General features: G+C 46.6%; 1 protein-coding gene across 1 annotated transcript in view; it reads right to left on the reverse strand.

The window, feature by feature from the left end:
* Window positions 1-24,165, reverse strand: part of XKR6 (XK related 6) — a 298,249-nt gene that overhangs the window by 13,399 nt on the left and 260,685 nt on the right. Inside the window, exon 2 of the mRNA XM_067556169.1 lies at window positions 20,306-20,502. Coding sequence (XP_067412270.1) covers window positions 20,306-20,502 — 197 coding nt within the window. The remainder of the gene's footprint in view (window positions 1-20,305; window positions 20,503-24,165) is intronic.

Here is a 24,165-nt window from a genome sequence, read left to right on the forward strand (position 1 = left end):
ATGACTTCTAGCCATTGACTTCATTGACATCGATGTCAAGGATTTTAGTGGGAGCCATTAGTCCAAGAGTGAGCGTTTTTTAAAACACCCCCCCTAATGTCTTACAGGTCATTCTTGTGAGTCGACGAGTACTCCTGGGAGACCCTGAGCACCTTCAGCTGCTGCTCAGCATCTCATGAGCCACACTGAGTCACTTACAAGGGGGGGTTCAGCATCTCTCAGCATTGAGCTCCGATCCATATATATCTAGTAACTTACGTTGTCCCCATCAAGTAGTATCTGAGCACCCTGATGTATGAAGGATTTATTCTCACCACACCCTTTTGAGGTATCCCCTTTTTACAGATGGAGGCACAAAGAGATGAAGGGATTTTCCCAAGTCACTCAGGAAGCCTGTGGTTGAGCAAGGAATAGCTGTCGCCCTAGACAGACCGTACACCTACATTACACCTGCCCTCTTGGAGCAGTGTATGCCAACTTTTTAGCTGTAATTCTGGATTTTTAGAACCGATAGATTTAATGGGAGGTCTCATAGGGCAAACACAAGTATCACAGGTATTAACAAACAACAATAATGAGGTAAACAATCAAAAAAAGAAAATACGGTCTATCAGGAAAAGCTTCCTGACAGGGAGATCTGTCAGACTGTGGAATGGACTCCCCCAGCAAATGGGTGGCAGTCCTATTGCGGGCACATTCAAAACCTGATCTGACAAAAACACCGTAACACGTACTATAGGGAACATCCCTGTCGTGGCTAAGCGAGGGACAGTGAGTGAAATTCACCCCCGCACAGTGGAGTAGCACAAGGCCTATGCACCACTTAAGTCCCATTGTAGCCCTCGGGGGACCCCTGCACTGGGATGAATTTCACTCTGATTGACTTCATTGGTTTTCATTTTCTAATTTCCATGAATGACCCAAGTGGGAGGGGGAGACCCAATAGGAATCTAACTAAGCCCCATGGACTGGTGGAATTAGTGCATGAAAAATCTACATCCGCAGGTGAGACCCAAAACAATTGATTGTTCTTGAATAAAAAAAAGAGAGAGGCCAAATCACAATCCAAAGGAAAAAGAACACGTTTGAAAAGCGTTTCGCCTACATCTGGCCTGCATTGCATGCATTAAGCAATTACATTTCACTTTACCACTGCTCTAATACAAGTGATTTGTCCAATGACGGATTAAAAGCTAACAATATTTGTAGTTGGTCCCAGTGCCCAGCGTTGGCCCATTGAAGATGTGTAGAAAAGGTTCTTTGAAAAGGATACGCACATAGTTTCATAAATAATCTAAACAGCTTGGTTATTTTCTGTAAATAATTGTAATGTACTCACCGTTATCATATTCCCTAAATACTTACTGTGGTGTCTGTCCCTTTAAAACTGAAAAAGATGCCTATCAAGTTGATGCTCTATTTCCTTTTTTCACATTAATTCTCTTGAAGACTGTTCTAAAAAAATGGGAAGATACAAAACATTCTCTCAGGTGAACTGGACACCACAGTAAGTATTCAGAATGCGATATGACCCTCTCCATCAAGTACTGCATGATGGAATTGCCTGCTTTAATATCAAGTGCTATTCTTTCGTTACAAGACATCAACTCTCCAGAAGGTTCAGCCTTCTTTGCCATGAACCCTGTCATCATTTCCCCCCCAGATGACATATTCATCCATGGAAGTCCTAACGCGCAGTGTGAAATCTATATCAGCAACAGGTTTTATTTTTATCCAGAGAGAGAGAGAGAAAATAAAAAAAATATATTTGGCGCCTGATTCCAATCTCACAACATCATGACATGATTTCGGTGCAGTTATTCCCCACATGCACCAGCATAAGGGCAATCAGAACCAGGCCTAGTGTCTGTTTTTCATTTGATCCGGAAAGATTTTTTTTTATTTACACATTTTTCTTTTCTCCATTAGGAAGACTGCTTCCCTCCTCCGTCCTGGAGTTCTAGTCGCTTCTTACATGAAAGAGCACCATTCATAAACAGGAAAGAAGTAATTGAATAAAGTACTTTGCAATGCTGTCAGCCCTTTCATCCGAGGATCTCCAAACGGTTTACTGACAATAATTAATTCAGCATCACAACTCCGCTCTGCAATAGGTAAGTAGCATTATACCTGCCATACAAATGTCTGTGAGGCTCAGTCCTGCAAGGTTCTGACTACATCGGCAAGTTGCATGAGCTCACCTCCCAGAGCCACTCCACAACATAGAGGAACACTCAGCTCCTTGCAAGATTAAGCCCTAAGTGACTTACTCATGATCACATAGTGAGGCACAGCGAGGAGTCCTGGCTTCTGCTCCTCTGCTCCAACCACTCTTACGTTAAGAGTTGCATCTTAGATCAATACGGAGTGCTTTCAAACTCTGCTCTCACTGCATTCAATAAGGGTTTAATGTGGCAATGAAACTGAAATATATAACAGTGCAGCCACATCTTCAGAGCAGAAAGGGCCAAAACTGGAATCTGAAATCAATCCTCAACCCTGAACCCGCTAATAAATATGGTTTTGGTTCAGAGTTGGATCCAAAACCAAAGAGGCCTGTTTTCCTAATCTGATTTGGATTTGACCCCAAATGGCAGAAAAAAGTCACGAGAACAGCAGCTCTGGTGAGATTTCCACTATTTAAGACAGGAAGTCCTGATCTCATGAGATTTCTACCATTTACGGAACAATAGCTCATCAGAACAACTCGCCAGCATGTGGCAGTGTCAAGCCTGATCCTAACGATAGTCTAGACCAGTGGTTCCCAACCTTTTTGGCTCGAGGGCCACAGATATCATTCTTACAACCCTGAAGGGCCACCATTGTCCACCAGCAGTCCCTCCCTGATCCCCCCACCAGCCAGATGCAAGGAATTCAACAAGGACCTCCTCACTGATCTCCCATCCTCTGGCTGAAGCAGGGAAATTGCATGTGTCCTGTAGCCCTGTGCGCTCCACCTGGGTTCCTGAGCACTGGCTCCTTTCTGGAGCCAGGGTGATGAGAGATCAGTGGTGCCCTCCCTCTGTCTCCAGCAGGGACCCCAGCACTTAGGGACCTAGGCAGAGCGCTTTGCTGTGCTCCCTGCTACAGCCAGGGGAGGGGAGGGGAGCGCTGATCTCCAGTCCCCTTGGCTGTAGCAAGGAGCCTGCACCGGTCTTGTAGCCCCGCGGCAACGCACTCCGCCTGGGTCCTTAGGCAGCGGCTCCCTTCTGCAGCCAGCGGGAAGGGAGCGGCAGGCCACTCTGAAAGACCCCATGGGCCGTTTTTGGCCCACAGGCCACAGGTTGGGGACCACTGGTCTAGACGTGACTCTAAACCATGGCCTCCTGGACCATGTCTACTGAAAAAAAAAAGATTCCTGACTGTGACCTCCATAAGTGTCTCCTCTATGTAACACATACAGCCGTAGGTCTCCTCTGGGTTTCAAACTTGTGCGTAAAAGTTGCAGCATGAGAAGCACAACCTCCAGACTGCAAAAGGAGGGCCGTGTTTGTGAAGTGTCAGTTCTGAGCCTGTTGCTAGGGGTGGTACTTGCAACATCAAACAGGACGGTGTTAGGGACAACAAGTGACGTTCACTGAAGTCAATGGCAAAACTCCCATTGACTTCAGTAGGGGCCAGGACTTTACCCAGCAGATGTAGGCAGTCACCTAGCTGGTCAGGTCTGAGGAGGTGCTGAGATCGCCATGCACATACCTCCTGGCCAGCAGAGGCCAAAAGGAGGCCCTACACCTGAGAATGAGATCTAGGGCACATTCGAGAGCAACTAGGAAGTCAAATCCTGCCTTTGTGCCAGGCACCCATACACCGAGGGTCAATCCATACCGTGAAAAGCATCAGCACTGCACAGAGAGGGTTGGTGTAAACTAGAGACGGGCTAGAGTTGCAGAATTCAGGTCTGGTTCTGAACTTTTCCAAAACTGGATAGGTCTTGGGGGCAGGAACCCCCATCACCTCTACTCCAATCACGCCAAGGACCTCACATTCTTTGGCCTGAACTCCCCAATGTCACTGCCCAGCTTGTAAGTGGAGAACCAGCAGCAGAGCGAAGTGGGTCATGCTGGAACACCAAAGCATGTGTGTCTGTGTATGGGACTCCGGCAGAAGTGTAGACGGAATGGCTCTGCACAACCCTAAAGTTCTAGCATAGCTCTTACCAGCCAGCAGCAAGAAATTCTCTCTCCTCCCTGGCACTAGGGCCATCAAACTCCCTCTAGCAAGTTAGCCAGTTCCTACATAACATCCACCAGGGATGTAACTAGTTTCCTAAGGATTAAAGTTCTTAGCACCGTGCCAACGTTCAGGGTGTGATACCAGCAAAACAGATATAAAACTGCCTGCTAATTACAGAACCAAGATCTGCAATTGCAGCAAGAAACAACTTGTTATACAGGAAGCCTCCAATTTTTTCAGAAATTGCAGTGTGATTTAAATTAGAGATGGGCCAAAGAGTTCAGATCACTCATCCACATCAGGTTTAGGTTAGGGTTTGGATTCGGGATTGAATCAGACGAGGGTTTAGCTGTGGCTTTGCTTTCAGCAGTGCCGAAGTCTCACAAGCTGTTTTTGTGAGATTCCTGGGCTCATTGGAACTTGACATGGTCGGTTTCTCAGAAACACACAGATAGATTAGATGAAACGCTGTAGGTAAAGAAGTAGATTAGATCTGGAAAATAGAATGTGTCTGGTTCTGGATCCAGTCCAGAACCAACCGAGGGAGTTCAGAGACAGGGATCTGAATCCAAACACTGACCCCCACTTTGAAATTAGAAAAAGCTCATATCTAAGGTTCCAGTTTTACCCCAGCTCTACTTTAAAGAGATCATTCATACAAGACAAAATTACATTCAGCTGTGTTGTGAATCTCCATCAAACTCCCTGAAAGCATCCGAGAGGAAGTAGAAGATACTTATTTAAGCCCTATTGTTTTTGCAAGAAGGGAGGAGAGTGCTAAGGGAATTCCCCATTCCCATTCCTTTTCCACTCCCAACTGAGAAGTAGCTGAACACACCTTTTCTAAGGAACCCAGTCAAGGCTGTTCTGATCATCAGCCATGGGATGGGGATATTATTTTGGGCAACACAAGGACGTTCCCACCTTGAACCCATATGTTTAGCATGTTGCCTTCATAGTGCCCCTGGCCTTTTTCAGCCTGGGGAGGTCTGAACTTGCACTCCGGTCCCCAGCATAGCAGTGCATTCACATAGGAAGTTAATCTTTTCTCCCTCACATTAAGGATGGAGTTTGGCTCCCGGTATTTAGTTTTCAGCTGCATTCTTTTACATTGTACCCTGTAAAAAAGAAATGCACGGGACCCGCACGGTGGCATGGTTGAACCGACAGCAGAATGACCTTGCAGCCTATGGGCCGGATCCTCAGTTGGTGTGGGTCGGCGTAGGTCCATTGACGTCAACGGAACCACGCCAATGTACATCAGCTGAGGACCTGGCCTTCAATCTTTAACTCACTCCGAAACCACTTGACAGAAGCAAACATGGCATAATTCTTCCTCACTGTTTAACACCTGCTGAGCTGGAGATGCATAACAGAGGAGTGGAGCACAGACAAACCACATCAGGAAAGTGGGAGGTAAAGCAAACATTTCAGTGCCGTTGGCCCATTGCTTAATGGCCATGGGTAAGAGGAACTGATGCCTGTATCATGTGCTGTCTTTACGATTTCCTGATATTACTAGCCACTATTTTGGTTTCTTTAGGGGACCCCAAAAAAATTTTCATCCAAGTTAGAGTTGCGTGCACAGGAAGGTAGGAAATACTGTACCAGATGAGATCTGTGCAGTCCACACAGCCCAGTACCTGTGCATGTGAAAATGGCCTGCCCAGAAGTTTCAGAGGAAGTCCCTAGTGGATAATTATGGAATAACCTCCCCTTAGGGGGGAGTTCCTTTTTAACCCCTACCGGTGAGTTGTTGGTTTATGTCCTAAAGCAGGAAAGTTTATATCCTTCCTAAAACATTTTTTTAGCAGTCCAACACCACTTTGAATGTTCTCATTGCCCATAGGAATGTCTGTCTTTCTTAGAATCCTAGCAAGCTCTTGGTCTCAATGATATCTTGAGGCAATGAGTTCCACAGGTTAAATATGTATAGTGTAAAAAAGGTTTTCCTTTTATCACTTTTCATTGTGCTGCTTTTCAGTTTCATTGAATGCACTCTTTTATGCACTGTGAGAGAAGCATCCTCTGTAAACACAGGAACCATGGAATTGCTAGACTGTAACAGACCCAAGGTCCATCTAGCCCAGTACTGTGTCTCTGACAGTGGCCGGCACCAGTTGCTTCAGAGGAACATGTAAGAACTCCCCAGCTGGCAGATGTGGGGCAACCTGCCCCGACATTGTCTCATCCTATTCTCTAATAGTTAGAGGTTGGCTTACGCCCTGGAGCACGAGGTCTAGCATTCCTTCCGAAATTTTGGTTATCAATTGTCACCAGAACGCAGGATATTCTCGTCAAACAGTCCCAATATTTTCACTTTCTCCTACTGAAGCTTTTCTATACCTCATGTGCCTCAATCGGGGTTTAAGTGACTAACTTTGGACACTCAGGTTGAAAATGTTGGCCTAAGTGACACACCCAAAGCGAGTCTTCAGAAGAGCTAGAAAGAGAACCATAAACGCAACGATCGTATGTAGTCAGGGAGAGAGGGAATGGAGAGAGTGGGGTGGTTGGGAAAGGATGTTGCGGCACACTTGATATCTGTTATAGCATCTTGGCCCTGACAGAGCTTCGTATTGTTTAACTATCTACAAGAGCAACTTAGAAGCACTGTTATCTGTACAGCACAGAGTGACAGGAGCGCCGCAAACACGTGCGCACAGCCTGTTACACTCTGAAAAACGGGGGACCACTTACTCTTAAAAAAAAAAGTTACTTATAGAAATAATCCCCACTAGTATTTCTAATAAGTAATTGTAATACCATCCCCAGCTCCCACCCACCAAAGTCACCTGAAGGGTTTGAACCTGCAAACTTCAGCAAAGCTCTATGCTACCTCAGCTAAAGAAGTAACTCCATCAGTTGGTAGCAGTAGGAGACCATTATCCTCTAGTGAGCGAACCAGTAGAGGGGAAAGGCAACACACGCTGCCAATGCATTATACAGTCATGTAAGTAAATTAACCCTCTGCTTACTGCTAAACACTGCATCATTGCTTTTTTGAAAGGCAATGCCAAGGTTTTACACAGCATATCTGTATATAGAAGGCAAACCCCATAGGATGCCTCCGGTTGGCGGTTTGGCACAGAAAGGATTAATGCCAATTACAGACACTGCTTCAGTCACATGGTCCTGGAAATGCTCTGAGCTAATTTAAAAGAGCTCTAAGAAACCAATGATGTGATTCCCCCTCCTTGGCTAATGTAAGAGTGCGTCACTCCGTATGTTTAGAGGACATGTCAGCAACGCACACCTTAGTCACCTTACCCTTTATACATCTCTTTTATTTTGTGAACTGGTGCAATGTCTCAGTGTAATTGCAGGTAAAGGGAGTTGTTTCCTGCACAGAAGAAGGAAGGAGTATCTCAACACCTGAGCAATGGTACATACAGCTGGAATCATTAAATAAGACTGGCAAAGCACTGTTGTGAGGACTGTGACACGGGGACTAAGTCTTACTTCGTGCAGCAGGTGTTGTCCTGCAATCTAAAAGCAGCAGGCACTACAGAACTCAGGTACAAAAGATACATTATGAACCTCTTTTTTTTTTCCCAAGTGCACAATTCACTGAGTGGTTTAAGTGACCTATATCAGACGAAAACTCAACTCCGCTAGAATAACACCATACTGGATTTTTCTCCTGGCACTTTTGCCTTCCCAGAAATTCACATGTGTACAGGACTGAGTTTGAGACTGGATCTTCAATATGTTAACAAACTTCACCTTCCCAAGTGGAAACCAGGCTTGTCCTACAGAGATCAAAACATGCATTAGTTTCCCTATTGCAAATATCCTCTGAGTGGCTTGTCCGCTGGCTTCTGCAATCGGGAAATGACTGTGTCAGATGAGCATTCCCATCAGCGAGTGCCCATGTGAAAACATGAATGTACAGAGGGCACCAAGAAGGAAATTATCAGCTGCCATTTGGGACAAAAGTCATCTCAGGAACAGACTTAACTAGCTCAGTACAATTGCTGCACTTCAGAGATCAGGATTCTTCCCAAAACTTTCCAACTGCACTAACAATTGATCATGCCTTAGAAACTGCTTGTTGAATATTCCTTCAGTTTTAGTTGGACCTTTTTCCAAGCTAAATTGTTGCAACTTGAATTCTTTGCTGATCTGCTGACAGCAGTCACAGAAATATACACTGCACTCTCTTTTTGCACATCTCATTACTAAAGATGTGTTCTCTGCTTATCCAGAGTAACATGCTTTACTGGTTGGCTGACCTGAATACCAGAGCCACTTTCTACAGCAAGTGGATTCAATAAAATTAATGTTCATATACTCTACTAACCAAACCGACAAGCAGCAGCACAGCATAGTGGACTGTACGTGGGAACAATAGGCACTTCTGAGTTCTAATCATGAATCTGACATCGTGGGACTTTGGGCAAATCACTCCACTCCTTATGCCTCAGTTTCCCTATTTGTATGTTGCTTACAGGGTTGCTGTGAGGATCACCTACTTAATGTTTGAAGATGTAAAGTGCTAATAATTATTACCACCAAGAGCCATAGTTTACAAACTCGGCTAAAGACCTTCGCTCACTTCGGTGCATGTTGCAGTTGTTTTTCTGGAAAGGATGTCACAGTAACCTGTGATCACATGGAATATTCTTGATATCAAGAGGTTCTCACCTCAGCCAAAGGGTCCTCACGGGAGCTGCAAGAAAAGTGAATTTGTGCTGGAGAAGGCTTCTGGATTGACAGCCCCGGGGACTGAAGTGTCTTTCAGGGCCTGATCCGAAGTCCATTGAAATCAATGCAGAGTCTCCCGCTGACTTAGCAGGTCTTTTAGCTACAGAATCAGTGCAGCACAGTAGTGTGAGCTTAGCTTCCCCCACGCTGCACTGATCCTGTGGGTAAAAGACCTGCTAAGTCGCTGGGACTCTCTCCATTGAGTTCAATGGACTTTGGATCAGGCCCTAAAAGGGTGCACGGCCATGTAAGCTTCCCCCCTGCTGCTGCCTGCCAATGTGCCTCAGGCCTGACTTACTCTAAGAGTGAGTGAGCAGAGCATTCTTCATGCCTGCTGCCAGCGGTGCGGCTGGCTTTTTGATGTGGACGCCTGACTGCTGGGAACCGGCCTGAGACAAACACCTTCCTCCAAACAGCTATCACATGATTCCTCCCCCAATTTCCCCACCCTTTCGCCTGGCGCCTACTCTACCAGGTGCCACTTCTCTCCACCCTGTCCTGCCGTGAAGACCTGCTTCTCTAGTCATGGCACATGTGACCAACCTACTCCTGAAAGGTGGGTGGGTCACTTTACGGGGAGTGGTACCAGAAGTATCCCTTCAATGCCAGGCAACACTGTTTTGTGACTTTTTCCATACTCGCTTTCATACAACTCAACCAAAAGCAATGTCATCGATAGAGAGCATTAGGAAACAGGACAAAGGGATAATCCTGCATTGGCAGAGAGATGGACTGGATGATCTGATACAGCTGATGATTCCATCTCTAGCTCCTATGGCCTGGAATCATGTGGTACAAGGATTCCAGTACACAAAGACACCTCTCTCTTACAGGTTTTCATGACGATGCTCTCGTAAGAAAAGTGAGGGATTTCTGCCTGTGGATAGCAGGTGATTTATTTATGCCAACTTTGATGCCATGACAATCCTGGATTGGAAGGGACAGATGATCCTTTGGATCTTAATTCCAGAATAGGAAGGGCAATCTATGGACACCTCTATAACCAGCTTTCCTTAGTTATGGGTCTACCTAAATAAATCAGAATGATTTTGCAGATTAAAGTCACAGAGATGGATTAATTTTGCAGATGAAAAATGGGCTTTTGGGTTCTTTTTTTTTTAAACCACATTTTTTTAAGCATTCTTGGAGTTTACCAGATTACGTTTTTTACCACGTCCCAAAACAGGTCTTGAGCATGGTTTGGAAGGCAGTCGTTGCACAAAAACTTCTGCCATTTCACCACCATGCACACTCCTTCATGCAAGACAGCATCACTCAGAACTTGCTCCTGAGTGTCTTCTAGTGTTTTGTTGTTTGTGGGTGTTAATTTCGAAAGCACTCAGCGTTAGCCTAACTCCATTCCCATTGACACAGTGGGAGTTTTACCGTGATAAGTGGGAACAGAATTAGGACAATCCTGAACACTTCTGCAAATCCCGCCCGACAGCAAGAAGTTAATTATTCAGGGCTCATTTTCAAACTTGGTTGCCCGAAGTTAGGTATCTACTGCTGAATTTAAGGACCTACATGGACACTTGGTGACTAAATAGAGCTGGTTGCAAATCATCCATTGGATTTGGCTTGTTCTGAGATCACAAATCATTCCAGAATAAATCCCACTCTCTGGCAATGTATTCTCTACTCTATGAATGTACCAACTAGTCTAAACCAATACATTTCTGCCTCCGGGTAGTTCATAGATTGTTCCATTCCACTATTCACTGTTCATTATTGTGTGTGATTGTGGAGTGTAGGCGTATCCTTAGCTAAACAAAAAACCTCATGGCAGCGAGTCTCAGAGCCCGGATTGACTGACTTGGGCTCATGGGACTCGCATTACAGGGCTAAAAATACCAGTGTAGACATCCTGGAGGCTGGGCTCTGAAATCCGGTGAGGATAGTGGGTCTCAGAGGCTGGACTCCTGCCTGAGTGGGAACGTCTACACTGCTATTTCTAGTGCCGTAGCATGAGCTTAAGTCAGTTGACCCTGCTCTGAGACTCACTGCTGCGGGACAGTTTTTGCAGTCTAGATGTACTCTAAGAAGTCACGTGGCGTGGTTACCATGCCCTGGCAGGATGACAAACTTTTCAACAGGAGAATGAGGAATGGCAAAGAACAAATAGAGACTAGCAAATGTGGCTATTTGCCCAGGACTACATATGGGCCTGCAAACAAGGGAAGACTCTTTGAAATTATCCGAACATTCATGTGAACAAAACCATGATGGCATAAGAAGTTTGCAAACAGGGAAGGACAAGGAGTGTGAGAAGCCTTTTGGAAAAGAAAGTTTGCAAACATGTTATCCAGCGTTCAACCACCTACAGTCTAAACACACAAAGGTATAGCTTTACCGCAGAATTAACTTCGGCTTGGTCTACACTATACCAGCTAAATTATGTCGGTCGGGGCGTGAAAAACCCCCCACACCCTTGACCGACAGCTATACCAACAAAACCCCAGGATAGATGCAGTTATGCTGACAGAAAAATGCTTCTGTCAACATACTAACCTCATTTGGGGAGGTGATGTTCCTACCCCAGGAGAAAAACTCCTGCCATAGGTGCACACTGAATCTACACTCTGGGGCTACGTTAGCATAGCTATGCCGGCATAGGCTGTGTACTGCAGACAGAGCCTCTGGCTCTTGTTTGGGTGTTGCCCCTAATCTCCCTCTCGTCCACACATGAAAACCACTCACCTGAATTTAATGGTGCTTCCAACCTGGGTTAACTGGCCCAGCTGGGAGTGGCCATCAGAGCCTGGGCACCGCTTTCACTCAGGCTGCTAACTTTGCAGTGAGGATGCAGGCTAAATCGCTCAAGTGCGTATAGTCCTCCACTGCCTTCCCACTATACCTCCTCCCCGTGGGCCCAGAGGGACAGACTAGTTCTCCCACAGTTCACTGGCAAAGAATCGTGGAGCAGCTCAGCTTAGTGCAGCACCAAGAACCATGGCATATGCCCCTGAAGTCCCAGTGACACACATGAAGGAGAGCAGCACCCGTGAGTACTGTCTTCAGGTACGTCTACACTACAAGCACTGCAGCAACACCACAGCAGCTACACTACTGTAGCGCTGTCCTTTTAGTCACGTACTATGGTAATGAAAAGGGTTTCTCCGTCACTATAGTAAATTCACTCCCCTCGAGAGGCAGTAGCTAGGTGAACGGACGAATTCTTCCATCAACCTAGCTGCTTCTATGTGGGGGTTAGATCGACCTAGGTACCTCATGCAGAGTGTGAAATTTTTCACAGGCCTGAGCGATGTAGCTAGGTCGACCTAAGTTTTAGGTGTAGACCAGGCCTCAGGAACTTGGATAGGGCTTTGCAGTGGGGCTGCACACACCCGGGCGAGGCTAACCCGGCTGCAGCTCACCTGGGCTAACTCTGCAGTGAAGACATATCCACAGTTTACGTACCCAACTTTCAGCATTCTGGTTTGAAAAGTGGGTCACGCACTTGCTATAACTTTTGCTGTTTACTTCTTAACTACACATTGGGTTATTACATGGTTTATAACAGGAGAAATATAGTACATGTACCACAAAATCCCATAGATTTCAACAGAGATTTGCAAAATTCAGATTTACACTGCTAATCTCTTTTGGATTAACAGCAGCACTTGCCAGGGTTTTGCAGGGTAAGGCTACCATCAACAGCTGTACAATGCTCCTTGTATAGATACAGTGGCCTTGGTCAGGCAAGTTCCCAACAAAAAATTGACACAAAGCACTCATGACATCAGTGGTTTCTTTTAAATCCTATGAAGTCAAAAGGAACCACATGAGAAATATTAGAACTACAGTGCAAATTTGCTTGGAAAGTGCCTATATAGAAATGTCAACATCATCCACCAGGTGCCAGTATACACCCTGTCATTGTAGTGGTCAAAAACCACTGTATTCTTAATCCATCGCCTTCCCTATGTGTTTTCAGTCGTATCTGCTCACTTTACTGACTACAGTTCGTTGTTACTGACTTTGCCTGTTATTAGCACTGTACAGTCAACCTCCTCTCCTTGGACAGCCACCTTGTTGTGGTGGAGAGGCTTGTGTGTCCCAGTGACCCTCAGAATTACGTCATCCAGAGTTGTGTACTCCTGGGAGGGCCACCCTTGGCAAACAGGTCTGAGATGAGGTTCCAGACGAAGTGCAGTCCAACCTGTGACTGTTGACCGGAGTGGACAGCTACACCTGGCTCCCTTGGGAAAGTCCTCTCTGGTGGACCAGGCAGTCAAGTAGATATGCTCACCTCCTTGGCTGTGAAGGTGGATGTGAACAGCTGTGGGGACAGCCTCAGGCATCAGTTTGGGTGCAGTAGGACCTGATGCCCATCCACTGCATCCAAACATCTCGACATTGTTGTGCCACTGGATTCAGACTGTCCTGGACGAGAGAAGGAGGATGATTCTGCCCAGCTTTCCCTCACTTGCATCTAATTCACGCGCTAGTCATGACATCAACTACCTATCAGGTCCTGTGGCGGTGGGTGAGCAGCAAAGCAGCAGGTGTGGATACACTGGGAGCTGGAGCTGCAGACCTGCACACAGGCAGTTCAGGGTATTGGGTCGCTTTTTACTGGACTGAAGCACCAGTGGAATTTGGCAATCCCCTGGGTGACCGAGCAGTCCTATTTAGGATCACACAGTTCACCCCCGTAGAATGAGGAAGGAACTAGGTGCCTTAAACATGGCTTCCCTTTAGTCCTGGTCAGCATACTGTGGCTGATGGGAATCCTGCTAGTGTGGTCGAAAAAAATCACATGAAAAGACAAAAAAGACAAAGGTGCTTGGAATGTACTCGCATTAATGGATTGCCCAGCAGCAGATAGACCAGAGAGAAGAATACCTCTAGTTGGTAGAGAACTGGCCAGATGCAACATTTGGATAGCGACCCTGAGTGAAACTCGCCTAGCTGAAGAATGACAACCCACAGAAAAAAGAGCCGGCTATCCCTTCTTCTGGAGTGCTTTAGTAAAGAAGAGAGATGTGAAGTTATCAAAACACAGCTAGTTAGCAAGCTCAGGAATTTCCCAAAAGGGTGTGAATGATAGACTTATACTGATGAGACTCCCATTGTTTGGGAAAAGATTTCCAACTATCATCAGTGCCAGATGTGATCAAGGACAAATTTTACGAAGATCAAGGATCTCTTATCGCAGAAGTGCCAAAGGCAAACAAACTCATCATTCTTGGTGACTTCAGCGCTAAAGTTGGCGCTGATTACCAGGCATGGCCAGACGCCATCGGGAAAAATGGCCTTGGGAAATGAAACAGTAACAGGTTTCTCCTGCTGAGGAAGTGTGCCAAACGCAACCTTCTCATTACCAACACAGTCTTCCGCCTGTCAAACCACAACAAGATGTCTTGGATGCATCCACGCTCCATTCACTGGCATCTCATGGACTATGTTGTCTTCAGAAGAAGAGACAGACAGGATGTTAGAGTGACAAAGGCCATGAGAAGTGCGGAATGCTGGACTGATCACAGGCTCAGTCTCCAAGCTGAATATTCGCATACATCCTCATAGACGACCACCAGGTAAAAAAGCATCCAAAGAGCGTAATGTCTCCAAATTGAAATAGGAGAATGTGAAACAGGCTTTTGTTGAAGAACTGTGCAACCAACTTGTAATGATCAATGCAAACTCTAACAACATCAAAGGAAATTGGGCATCCTTTAGACTCTGTGTACTCAGCTGCATCCAATACTCTCGGTTCCATCACATGTAAACATCAAGATTGGTTTGATGAAAATCATTCTGACAGAGGGAGACTATTGAACGAGAAACATCAGCTCCGTAAGACCTGTTTAGAAGACAGCACTTCAACATCTAAGAAAGCAACCTTCAACAACATCAAGAGGACTGTCCAGCACAAACTTAGAGAGATGCAAAACTCATGGTTGAGCAACCAGGCAGATGAGATTCAGTCCTACGCAGACAACAATGATATGAAGAACTTCTATGATGCTCTGAGGACAATCTACGGACCATGGTCATCAGGAACATCTCCAATACTGAGTGCCAATGGCACCATACTGCTCACTGACAAAGAAAAGATATTGCAATGGTGGGCAGAACACTTTAACAACATCCTCAATTAACAATCATCCATTAGTGAGGAGGCAATTGATAGACTACCCCAGATAGATTTTAACATATCTCTTGCTGATCCCCCAATGTTGACTGAAACTGTGGAAGCAATCGATCTATTGTCAAATGGTAAAGCACCTGGAGCAGATCCTATACCAGCAGATGGCTGGAGGCTCACACATGGCTCTAAAGCTGACTGAAGTTTTCCAGTCAATGTGGACTCAAGGAACTATCCCCCACGAGTACAAGGATGTATCCATCATCCACTTGTACAAGCAAAAAGGCAACAGACAATCCTGCAACAACTATCGGGGCATCTCCTTGTTGTCAGTAGCTGGCAAAATTCTCGCCAGAATTCTGCTGAATTGCTTTGTGCAATACACTGAACAAGGGCTCCTGCCAGAGAATCAGTGTGGCTTCAGGAAAGGATGCGGGGACTATAGACATGGTATTTGCAGCTCATCAACTTCAAGAGAAATGCCAGGAACAGAACTCCAGCCTGTATATGACTTTCATTGACCTGACAAAAGCATTTGATAGAGTCAGTCGGGAGGGCCTTTGGAAGATCATGGCAAAATTCGGTTGCCCGGAGAAATTCATCGCACTGGTTCGGCAATTCCACAATGGCATGCTTGCTTGCGTTATGGATTACGATGAGCCATCTGAACCATTCCCAGTCACCAATGGAGTCAAGCAGGCCTGCGAGTTGGCCCCAGCCTTCTTCAGTATGATGTTTTCTGCCATACTTACAGATGTGTTTCATGACTGTGACACAGGGATTGGCATCAGATACCGAACTGATGGCAAACTCTTCAATCTGAGGAGACTGCAGGTGAGGACGAAGGTACAGGAAGTGACTGATCACGATCTTCTGTTTTCTGATGACTGTTCCCTGAATGCCAAATCTGAGTCTGACATGCAAAGGAGCATGGACTATTTCTCTTCAGCTTGACAACTTTGGTCTCACAATCAACATCAAGACGACAGAAGTGGTGATTCAGCCTGAACCAGGAAAGTCATACATAGCACCTACTATCACAGTGAATGGCCAAACCCTTCAGGCAGTGGATATGTTCATGCACCTCAGCAGGACACTGTCACGTGCAGTTCACATCGATAATGAAACCAAGGCCAGAATTGCCAAAGCAAGCGTGGCCTTTGGCAGACTTCGTGGAAATGCGCGGGAGCACAGAGGCAGTAGTCAACAAACAAAACTAAAGATCTACAAAGCCATCTTGTTGCCAACTCCGACGTATGCTTGCAAAACCTGGCGGCATATATGGAGATGAATCACTTTCACATGGGTTGTCTGAGGAAACTGATGAGAATAAGTTGGCAAGACAAGGTTCCAGATACTGAGGTTCTCATAAAGGCAGCATTCCAAGCATCCATACTCTTTTGATGAAGTCACAGATGAGATGGGCAGGCCATGTCACCGGAATGTTAGATGAGCGACTGCCAAAGAAGATCTTTTACAGCTAGCTAAAGGAGGGAAAGAGCTTTCAGGGAGCCCAGAAGAAACTTCTCAAGAACTCCCTTAAGTTATCCTTGGGGCCTTTCGACATCAACTCAGAGTTTTGGGAAGATCTCGCTCATGATCGTTCTACCTGGCAAAGCCTCATCCATAAGGGAGCTACAGTTTTTGAGCAGAGGAGAACTGCTGCGGCAGAGCAGACGTGCCAGCAGCGTAAATCTCGCAACAGCAGCATGCCTGTAACCCATAGCGGCATCGCTTGTTCAGTGTGTGACAGACCGTTCAAAGCTCCAATTGGCCTGATCAACCACTCATGTGTTCCCAGAAACCCACCCAACCACTGATGTCATGGTCATCTTCCAACTTGAAGGACGAACAACAACAAACAGTCAACACAGCTAAAGGAGAATGAGCTGGAGTCTCTTCTGATTCTTGCATCAAGAACATAATCGTTCAGTAAGGCATAAATCCTGATCTCACTGAGATCTAGGCGGGGATTGAAACTAACTTCACTGACACTGAGATTTAGCCTGAAATTCCAACTGCAGGATCTTTGTTATTAATGATGCATAACCCAGTTTGCCTTTCAGATTCCTGGGTGAATATGTAAGGTTGGAAGCCAGAAAAAGCATTCTTTTACAGTCGTCGTAAATGATGTAGATCTGCTATGGAGTCATTGAGATGTCATAAACACAGAACCCCGCAGTGCCTTTTCTAGAAGGCACTTTTCAGAGTACAATGGCACTTTCACATAGTACCAACGGTTTTGCTGAAGCCTGAAAGACAGGGAATTTATCACTGATCTTACTGTCTCCCCTGTTTAACCCCACTATGCTCAGTTATTGCTGCACCAATGATAGGGAAGATCCACCCTACTTTTTCCATGCTACTTAGGCATAATAGGGTGGGTTACAGAATGGTAGCCTTCTAGAGAGGCTGTGAACTAAAAAAAGACTCTGAAAATGGCAGCATCTTATTCTGTATCCCCTCTGCAGACACTATCTGTCTAAAGCCCTGTGAAGAAAGAATGGTGTGCTTAGGCCATGAAGGGACCTGGAACCAGTTAGCTTCCCTCCAATATGGCACAGAAACAACGTACCAAATCAAAAATCTTAAAAAAAGAAGTCAGACTGCAGCCAGGGCCAAGCAGCTGATCCGGCTAGGCTGCTGTTTCAGAGAAGGAGGTGGACCTTGGAAAAGCATGGAGAAAAAAATCCTTCCATGTACCTTGTCAGAGATGCACTAGGGTGGAGTCAGGATTGCCAGTGGATTCACAGCCTACTGGACTAATCCAAGCACAGATGATGAAACACGGCTCCTGAAAAAGCTACACAGGCTTGAGAGTAAGTGTTCCCCACCCATATGTTTTTTAAATGGGAGGCGGACACGGGCATTAGCTGACACCTTTGTTCATATGCCCAATGCTGAATCAAATCCATCTTACCCTCCCAGAGCTCGCTTGGGTCTGCAGCACTGAAAGCAGTAAAAAAACCAAAGTCAGCAGATAGGAGCCAAAATCCACAGGAAGCCAGTAGATTGAGGAAGACGGTGATCTTTTCTACACAGTCACTTTTTAATATTATCTTGCTTTTCTTTGGGTTTTGTCTGTTTAAGAGAAATCTTTGACATTATTTTCTTGCCGGTTTCCTTCTGTTTCAGCTCTTTTTGCATGGTAATGTACCCGGGGGGGAAAGATACATACAACTGGATTGAGAAAGTGCCAGTAAACCGCGCACCTGAGGAAGGAATGAGGCATGCTTAGAAAAACTCTCTGCTGCTTTGTGACGGGGCGTGAATACCCCGCACTAAGTGAGGAAGAATTAAACACACACTATGGGCGGCAGAAACCCCACGCTCCAGGCTGTGCTGGACGTGCTCCAACAGCTGCCCCAGTATAAAAGGGAGCAGCTTTCCAGGTTGACCTCTGAGGAGGAAGGATACTTGGTGGAGGATCCAAGCAGGGAGCCGCTGCAGCCCCCCAGTGGAGGGAACCAGAGGCCACGGAGGCCCGACCGGAGGCCCGCTGCCCACAGCCGACTGCCCAGAATCAAACATCCAGGCAGCTACCAGAGCCAGGGAACCCGAAGGCCCCAACACGACCCGGACAGCAGTGTCAGGAAGCACAGTAGGAAGTAGCCCAGGGAGACAGGGCGAGTGGTAACTCCCGCCTGACACAGGTCAGCGTGTTGTGGTTGGATCCCCGCTGGCCAGCGTGGGGACCAACCCCGCCATGAACAGGGTCCTGGACTGGTATGCGATGGAGACGGGAACGCCCATGCCCCCCTACCCCGGCTCTCTCCCCCCCTCTTTTTTGGATGATGGCCCCTTACTCTGGCCGTTAGGCCTCATAGCCCTGACTCACAGGCAACTATTGTTTCTGGGCACTAGGCCTCATAGCCCTTGCCCACAGGCAACTGTGGACTCTGTCCCTTAGGCCGTGCCGTGCAGTCCCAGGGGCGGCCATTCCAACTCGGGCTCTTGAGCCATATGGCCGGGAGGTTGGAAACAGTCTGGTCGACTGTTCCTGAGGGAAATCCCGGCCACCCCCAGAGACAGGGTGTGCATACCCTGCGACATGCTTCATTCCCCAAGCTCTGCAGTGCAGACTTAGCAAAAACAGGCAGCCCACTCAATGCCGTGACCTGGTCAACTGGCCGCACAGCTGCACATTCAGCTGCTAGAAGATCCACCCGGGTCATCAGCCGGCACAGAGTTGGATGTGTGTATCCGGGGCCCAAGCGCCCAGCTACTGAAGTACGTAGAAAAAGGATCTGCCAGGATCCAGACATGCAGCCAGACCACTGAGCAACATATTGGTAAGACGTGCAGCCTATTTTATGGGAACCAAATCAACAACCCATCTGCTATGTTGCAGAACTGAATGAGGAAAAGATTATGCGCTTGGTCAATGGATTATGCAGCTATGACCTGAACAGGCAGAATAATAGATTTTAAGGGCAAGGGAACCATCTCATCAGACCTCCTGTCTAACACAGGCCAAAGAATTTCATCCAGTTACTTCTGTATTGAATCCAATAACTTGTGTTTGACTAAAGCATAACTTCCGTCCAGGCAAATGTTAAGCCAAGCAGTGGAACTCAACCTTGCAGAACTGCAGGGCTGCTTGGTCACACACACAGACACAGAAAGTCCCACAATAATCTGGGAATGGCCTGCCGAGTTCTGACACTCCAGTCGGAGTGAATTTGGGCCTGCATCTACTAAGGCAACCAAGTGTTGCGTATGACAGGTTTTGCTATGTCTAAACAACGCCTGGCATGAAAATGGCAGCACATGAAAATGGTTGGCACACATGGTGTCCAATAAAATACAGTTTCCCCTATTCTTAGACTAGTTCAGAACTGGGGTACCAATAAGTGTGTTTTAACTCATGGCAAAAGTTGACTTTTTAAGGGTGACCATCTTGTCTGTAGCTATAAAACGTAGCACTTTACACAGTCCGAGCACGGCACAAACATTTATCAGTTAATCCTTACAACACCCCCCTGAGACAGATACATTTTATTATCCCCACTATGCAGATGGGGGGACAGAGGCAGAGAAAAGTTATGTGATTTGCCCAAGGCTACACGGCAAGTGAGTACCAGCGTCAGGAGTCGAGCTAATGAATCCCTGATGCCCAGCCCTGTGATCATTCCCCTAGGCTAAGAGGCTGAAGTATTAGAGTATTTTTTTTCCAGCAGCGTGAGCAGAAATTTACTGAGCAAGTGCAGTATGGAGCTGAAACGAGTTTTGTCCCAAGCGCCAGCACCCTACATGACAGGTTACACAGTGTGGACGATCAACAAAACTTCCCACAGAGGCTGAGAAAATGGACGCGGGGCGAGGGCCACTTACATGGTAATGTTTCTGCACGGTTCTTTTGGATCATTATGCAGAGCTGTAGCACCAGTTGGGGGGCGCTCTCCAGGAATGTCTCCAGGAGGCGCAACATGTTTACGTCTGCATACTCGTACATCATAGCCCAGTAGAAGCGCCGCTGGTGTTCCTTCCGCCTCTGACTCTGGATGCCCAGGTACATGGTTCGGATATACCTAAAGCACAGGGAAGGAACAAGCCAACCATCAGTCACCGGTAACAACAGCTGATGGGGTCAAATAGCAACAAATGGAATCAGAGCCAGTAGCCCAGGAAAGGATAATAGCTCAAACAGGCTACGCAGGAGGGAGAGTTCTCTATGTACGGAGCCGTGTTCTATACAGAGATTTCTCTGGGGCTGGTCCGAGACTGTGAAATGAACTCCCACAGGACCTAAGAACCACCTCAGACATCACCACCTTCTGTCCCAAGAGGAGAGCCAAGACTTCAACAGCCAGCGCCCACCCCGGCAAACATAAAATAAATAAATCCAAAACAAAATCCGTTCAAACCAACCAACAAAGAGAAACCTCGTACAGTTTTCCCCATTGGAGAGAAACATGAGAGGGAGGAAATCGCATGTGGCAAATGCTAGTCACATCATTTAATGCATGACTGGCCGGTGCTCAGATACTATGGTGACCAGGGCAGTATCAGAATGAGAACAGAACAGTCTCTGCAGAATCCTCTCCTTCTCTTCAGGCAGGGAAGTGCTAATATTTGCTGACTGAAAGCCACATCAGCCACTTCCCAAGAACCCAATGAGCGGATCTAATTGCCCTCCGATGAAGCAGCATGCAGCCACGTTCACCTTTAACACAGAGGAGCAGCCTGCAAAGACTAGAGGTCACAGCATGCCAAGGGCCAAGCACCGCAGGTCAAGATGGAGCTTTGGATTAAGACACAGCATCACGTCTGGGGACCAGATCTGCAGCTAGCTGCACCTCCATGTTAAACGTGAGGGCAGCCGCAAGCCGCACTATAGAACTCCACTGGCCAGCCCTGGTCTGAAAGGGAGGCAATCGACAGTCAGCAGCGGGAAAAAATAAATTAAAAACAAAATGCAAATTCTGAACGACTCGGCAGTGTCTCTTTCAGTGATTTTAAATGTCCGATCTTAAAGGAATTGCTCCTTTGTTCTATTTTTGGTGCTCAACTCCTACAATGGTGAATTCAGGAACATTTATTTTCCCTCTGAAGGGGGACGGAATGCTTGAAGACAGAATAGTAACAGAAGTAATTTTTGGAGGAGGACCATGGGACTGATTTGGAGCTGCTTCCTAATAATTTGTGAATTTTGCATATTTGACCTGGTTAAGGAGATGTTTGCTGTATGACATTTTGGTTTAGTATAATAGGGAGCTGTAGGGAAAAAACAAGCAGGAAGAGAAAGAATGGCTTAAACAGACCTCTCAAAAGTGCAGGAAAGTGATTTAAGAGACAAAGCCAGGACAGGAAAAGGCCCATGTGAATTCAGAAGAGCAAAAGAACTGTGGCAGGTTTGAAAAGGAACACTCTCGTGTCTGGGGGCGGGTGAGGGGAGGAGTTGTTCAAGGGGACCGACACGGATACCTGCTGGGGGTTTATGAGGAAGGTAGGCCTGCCCAGGTTCCCATCAGGGGCTGGTGAGCCTATAAGTAAGATAGACGTGTGTAGACTGCTTGTTGTTTGAACATCCTTTGTCCTCTAACAATCTAAAAGATTTATTCCTAGTGCTGAACTAGACAATAATTTCAGAAAGCCTCTGGTCACGGTATAGCACTGACCAAAGACACCCAAAGGGAAGAACTGGCAGTGCCAGAACGCAGATGTGCAGGGGAAGGATGGCTGACAGACAGGGTACGGAAGCAAGGGGCCCAATCTAAAAGTGGGAGAACTGAGGAATTTCACCTCAAGAGAGGCAAAGGCCTGAGGGCTAAGACCTGAGAGGGTGCACTCAGGGGGTGTGTCCACACAGCAAACTAAACCTGGCCTCTGACTCAGGTTTGGGCCCAAGTCTGCCTTTCGTTCACACACAAATCAGTTTGACTTGGGTCAGCGAGCACCCAGGGGTTAGGACCTTGCTGGGTGTGGTGAGGGGAGGGGTGTTAGAGCCGGAGTCCTGCGGTGACTTGGGTTCAAGCCCTGTGGTTCTGTAGTGTGGACGCAGCTCAAGCTGCAGACCCGAGTCAGAAGGTCTGTGTAGTGCGCCCTGAATGCATTAGCATGGCTGAGAGACCCACATTCAGCAATTGTAAGCCCGGGTTTACAATGCAGTACAGACACTCAAGGGTGGGCTCAGAAACACCGAGACCGCAAGCCCAGGTCCCACACATCTGGGTGTGCAATGCAGTGTAGGCAAACTGCGAGAGACCAGGAAGGGCCCAGAGGTGCAGCTAGCCCTGTAACTATGCCAGGCTGCTGAAATGTCTGTCTTTTACAAACCCATTTTTTATTTGCAATTAACAACCATGTGAAACATTCAACTCAACAAGCCATTGCAGGAGAAGGAAAACAGGAAACAGAAAGTGACCCAGAACTGCCAACAGATGGGGCTCTGTACTAATGGAACACGCCTCAGGCTGACTGCACGGTTGGAACTTAACTACTTCTGTGCTCAGAAATGATATTCTTCAGTCCACTGACACAGTTTAGTTATCAGCCCTCGCCAAATGGCAACAGCAGAGCTCCCAACTCTCACGATTCGCGTGACACCTGGTGGTATTCTTAAAGTTCCCAGCTCTTGAAGTCAGGCGATTATGGGAGAATCTCAGCTTTGGTTTAAACAAAAAAAAATTCTAGTTCTTAAGGTTGCAAGGAAAAGTTGGTAAACATGAGCCCTAAAGACACAAAATGCAGAAGGCAAATAAAAAGAACCCCAAACTGATTACTGTTTAAAACATCATGATTTTTAGCCAATATTAGGACACTTCAGACTGGCAATGCTGCATACCCTTCACTCTAACCACAATACTGGATCCCACAAAAATCTATAGGGGCAAGGAAATACCGGAAGTGAGGTCACCCCCTTTAAATATGTCTCTTTGATTACTGTTTACACAGCACCACACATTCAATTTAAGAGAGCCCATTTATAAATGTCCATTACTGTAAAGGTGCAACCCGCTCAAAAAACCCCATGAAATAGTATACCACCACCTAGCTCTATTCACATGTAGATCTCAAAGCACTTTACAAAAGAGGTAAATATCATTATCCCCATTTTACAGGTGGGGAAACAGACACAAAGCAGTGATGTGAACTGAACAAGGTCACCCGGCAGGCCAGTGGAAAAAGCAGGAACAGGAACTGACCTGATTGCCTTCTATGAAGAGGTGACTGGCTCTGTGGACATGGGGAAAGCGGTGGACATGATATACCTTGACTTTAGCAAAGCTTTTGATATGGTCTCCCACAGTATTCTTATCAGCAAGTTAAAGAAGTATGGGTTGGATGAATGGACTATAAAATGGATAGACAGCTGGCTAGATCTTCGGGCTCAATGGGTAGTGATCAATGGCTCCGTGTCTAGCTGGCAGCCGGTCACAAGCGGAGTGCCCCAGAGGTCGGTCCTGGGACCGGTTTTGTTCAACTTCTTCATTAATGATCAGGAGGATGGGGTAGATTGCACCCTCAGCAAGTTTGCAGATGACACTAAGCTAGGGGGAGTGGTAGATACCCTGGAAGGTAGGGATAGGATACAGAGTGACCTAGACAAATTAGAGGATTGGGCCAAAAGAAATCTGATGAGGTTCAACAAGGACAAGTGCAGAGTCCTCCACTTAGGATGAAAGAATCCCATACACAGCTACAGACTGGGGACCGATGAGCTAGGCAGCAGTTCTGCAGAAAAGGACCTG

Source organism: Emydura macquarii, unplaced genomic scaffold (assembly GCF_026122565.2).
Source record: "Emydura macquarii macquarii isolate MOO-44397 ecotype Brisbane River unplaced genomic scaffold, CSIRO-AGI_Emac_v2 contig_1676, whole genome shotgun sequence".
Lineage (NCBI taxonomy): Eukaryota > Metazoa > Chordata > Testudines > Chelidae > Emydura > Emydura macquarii.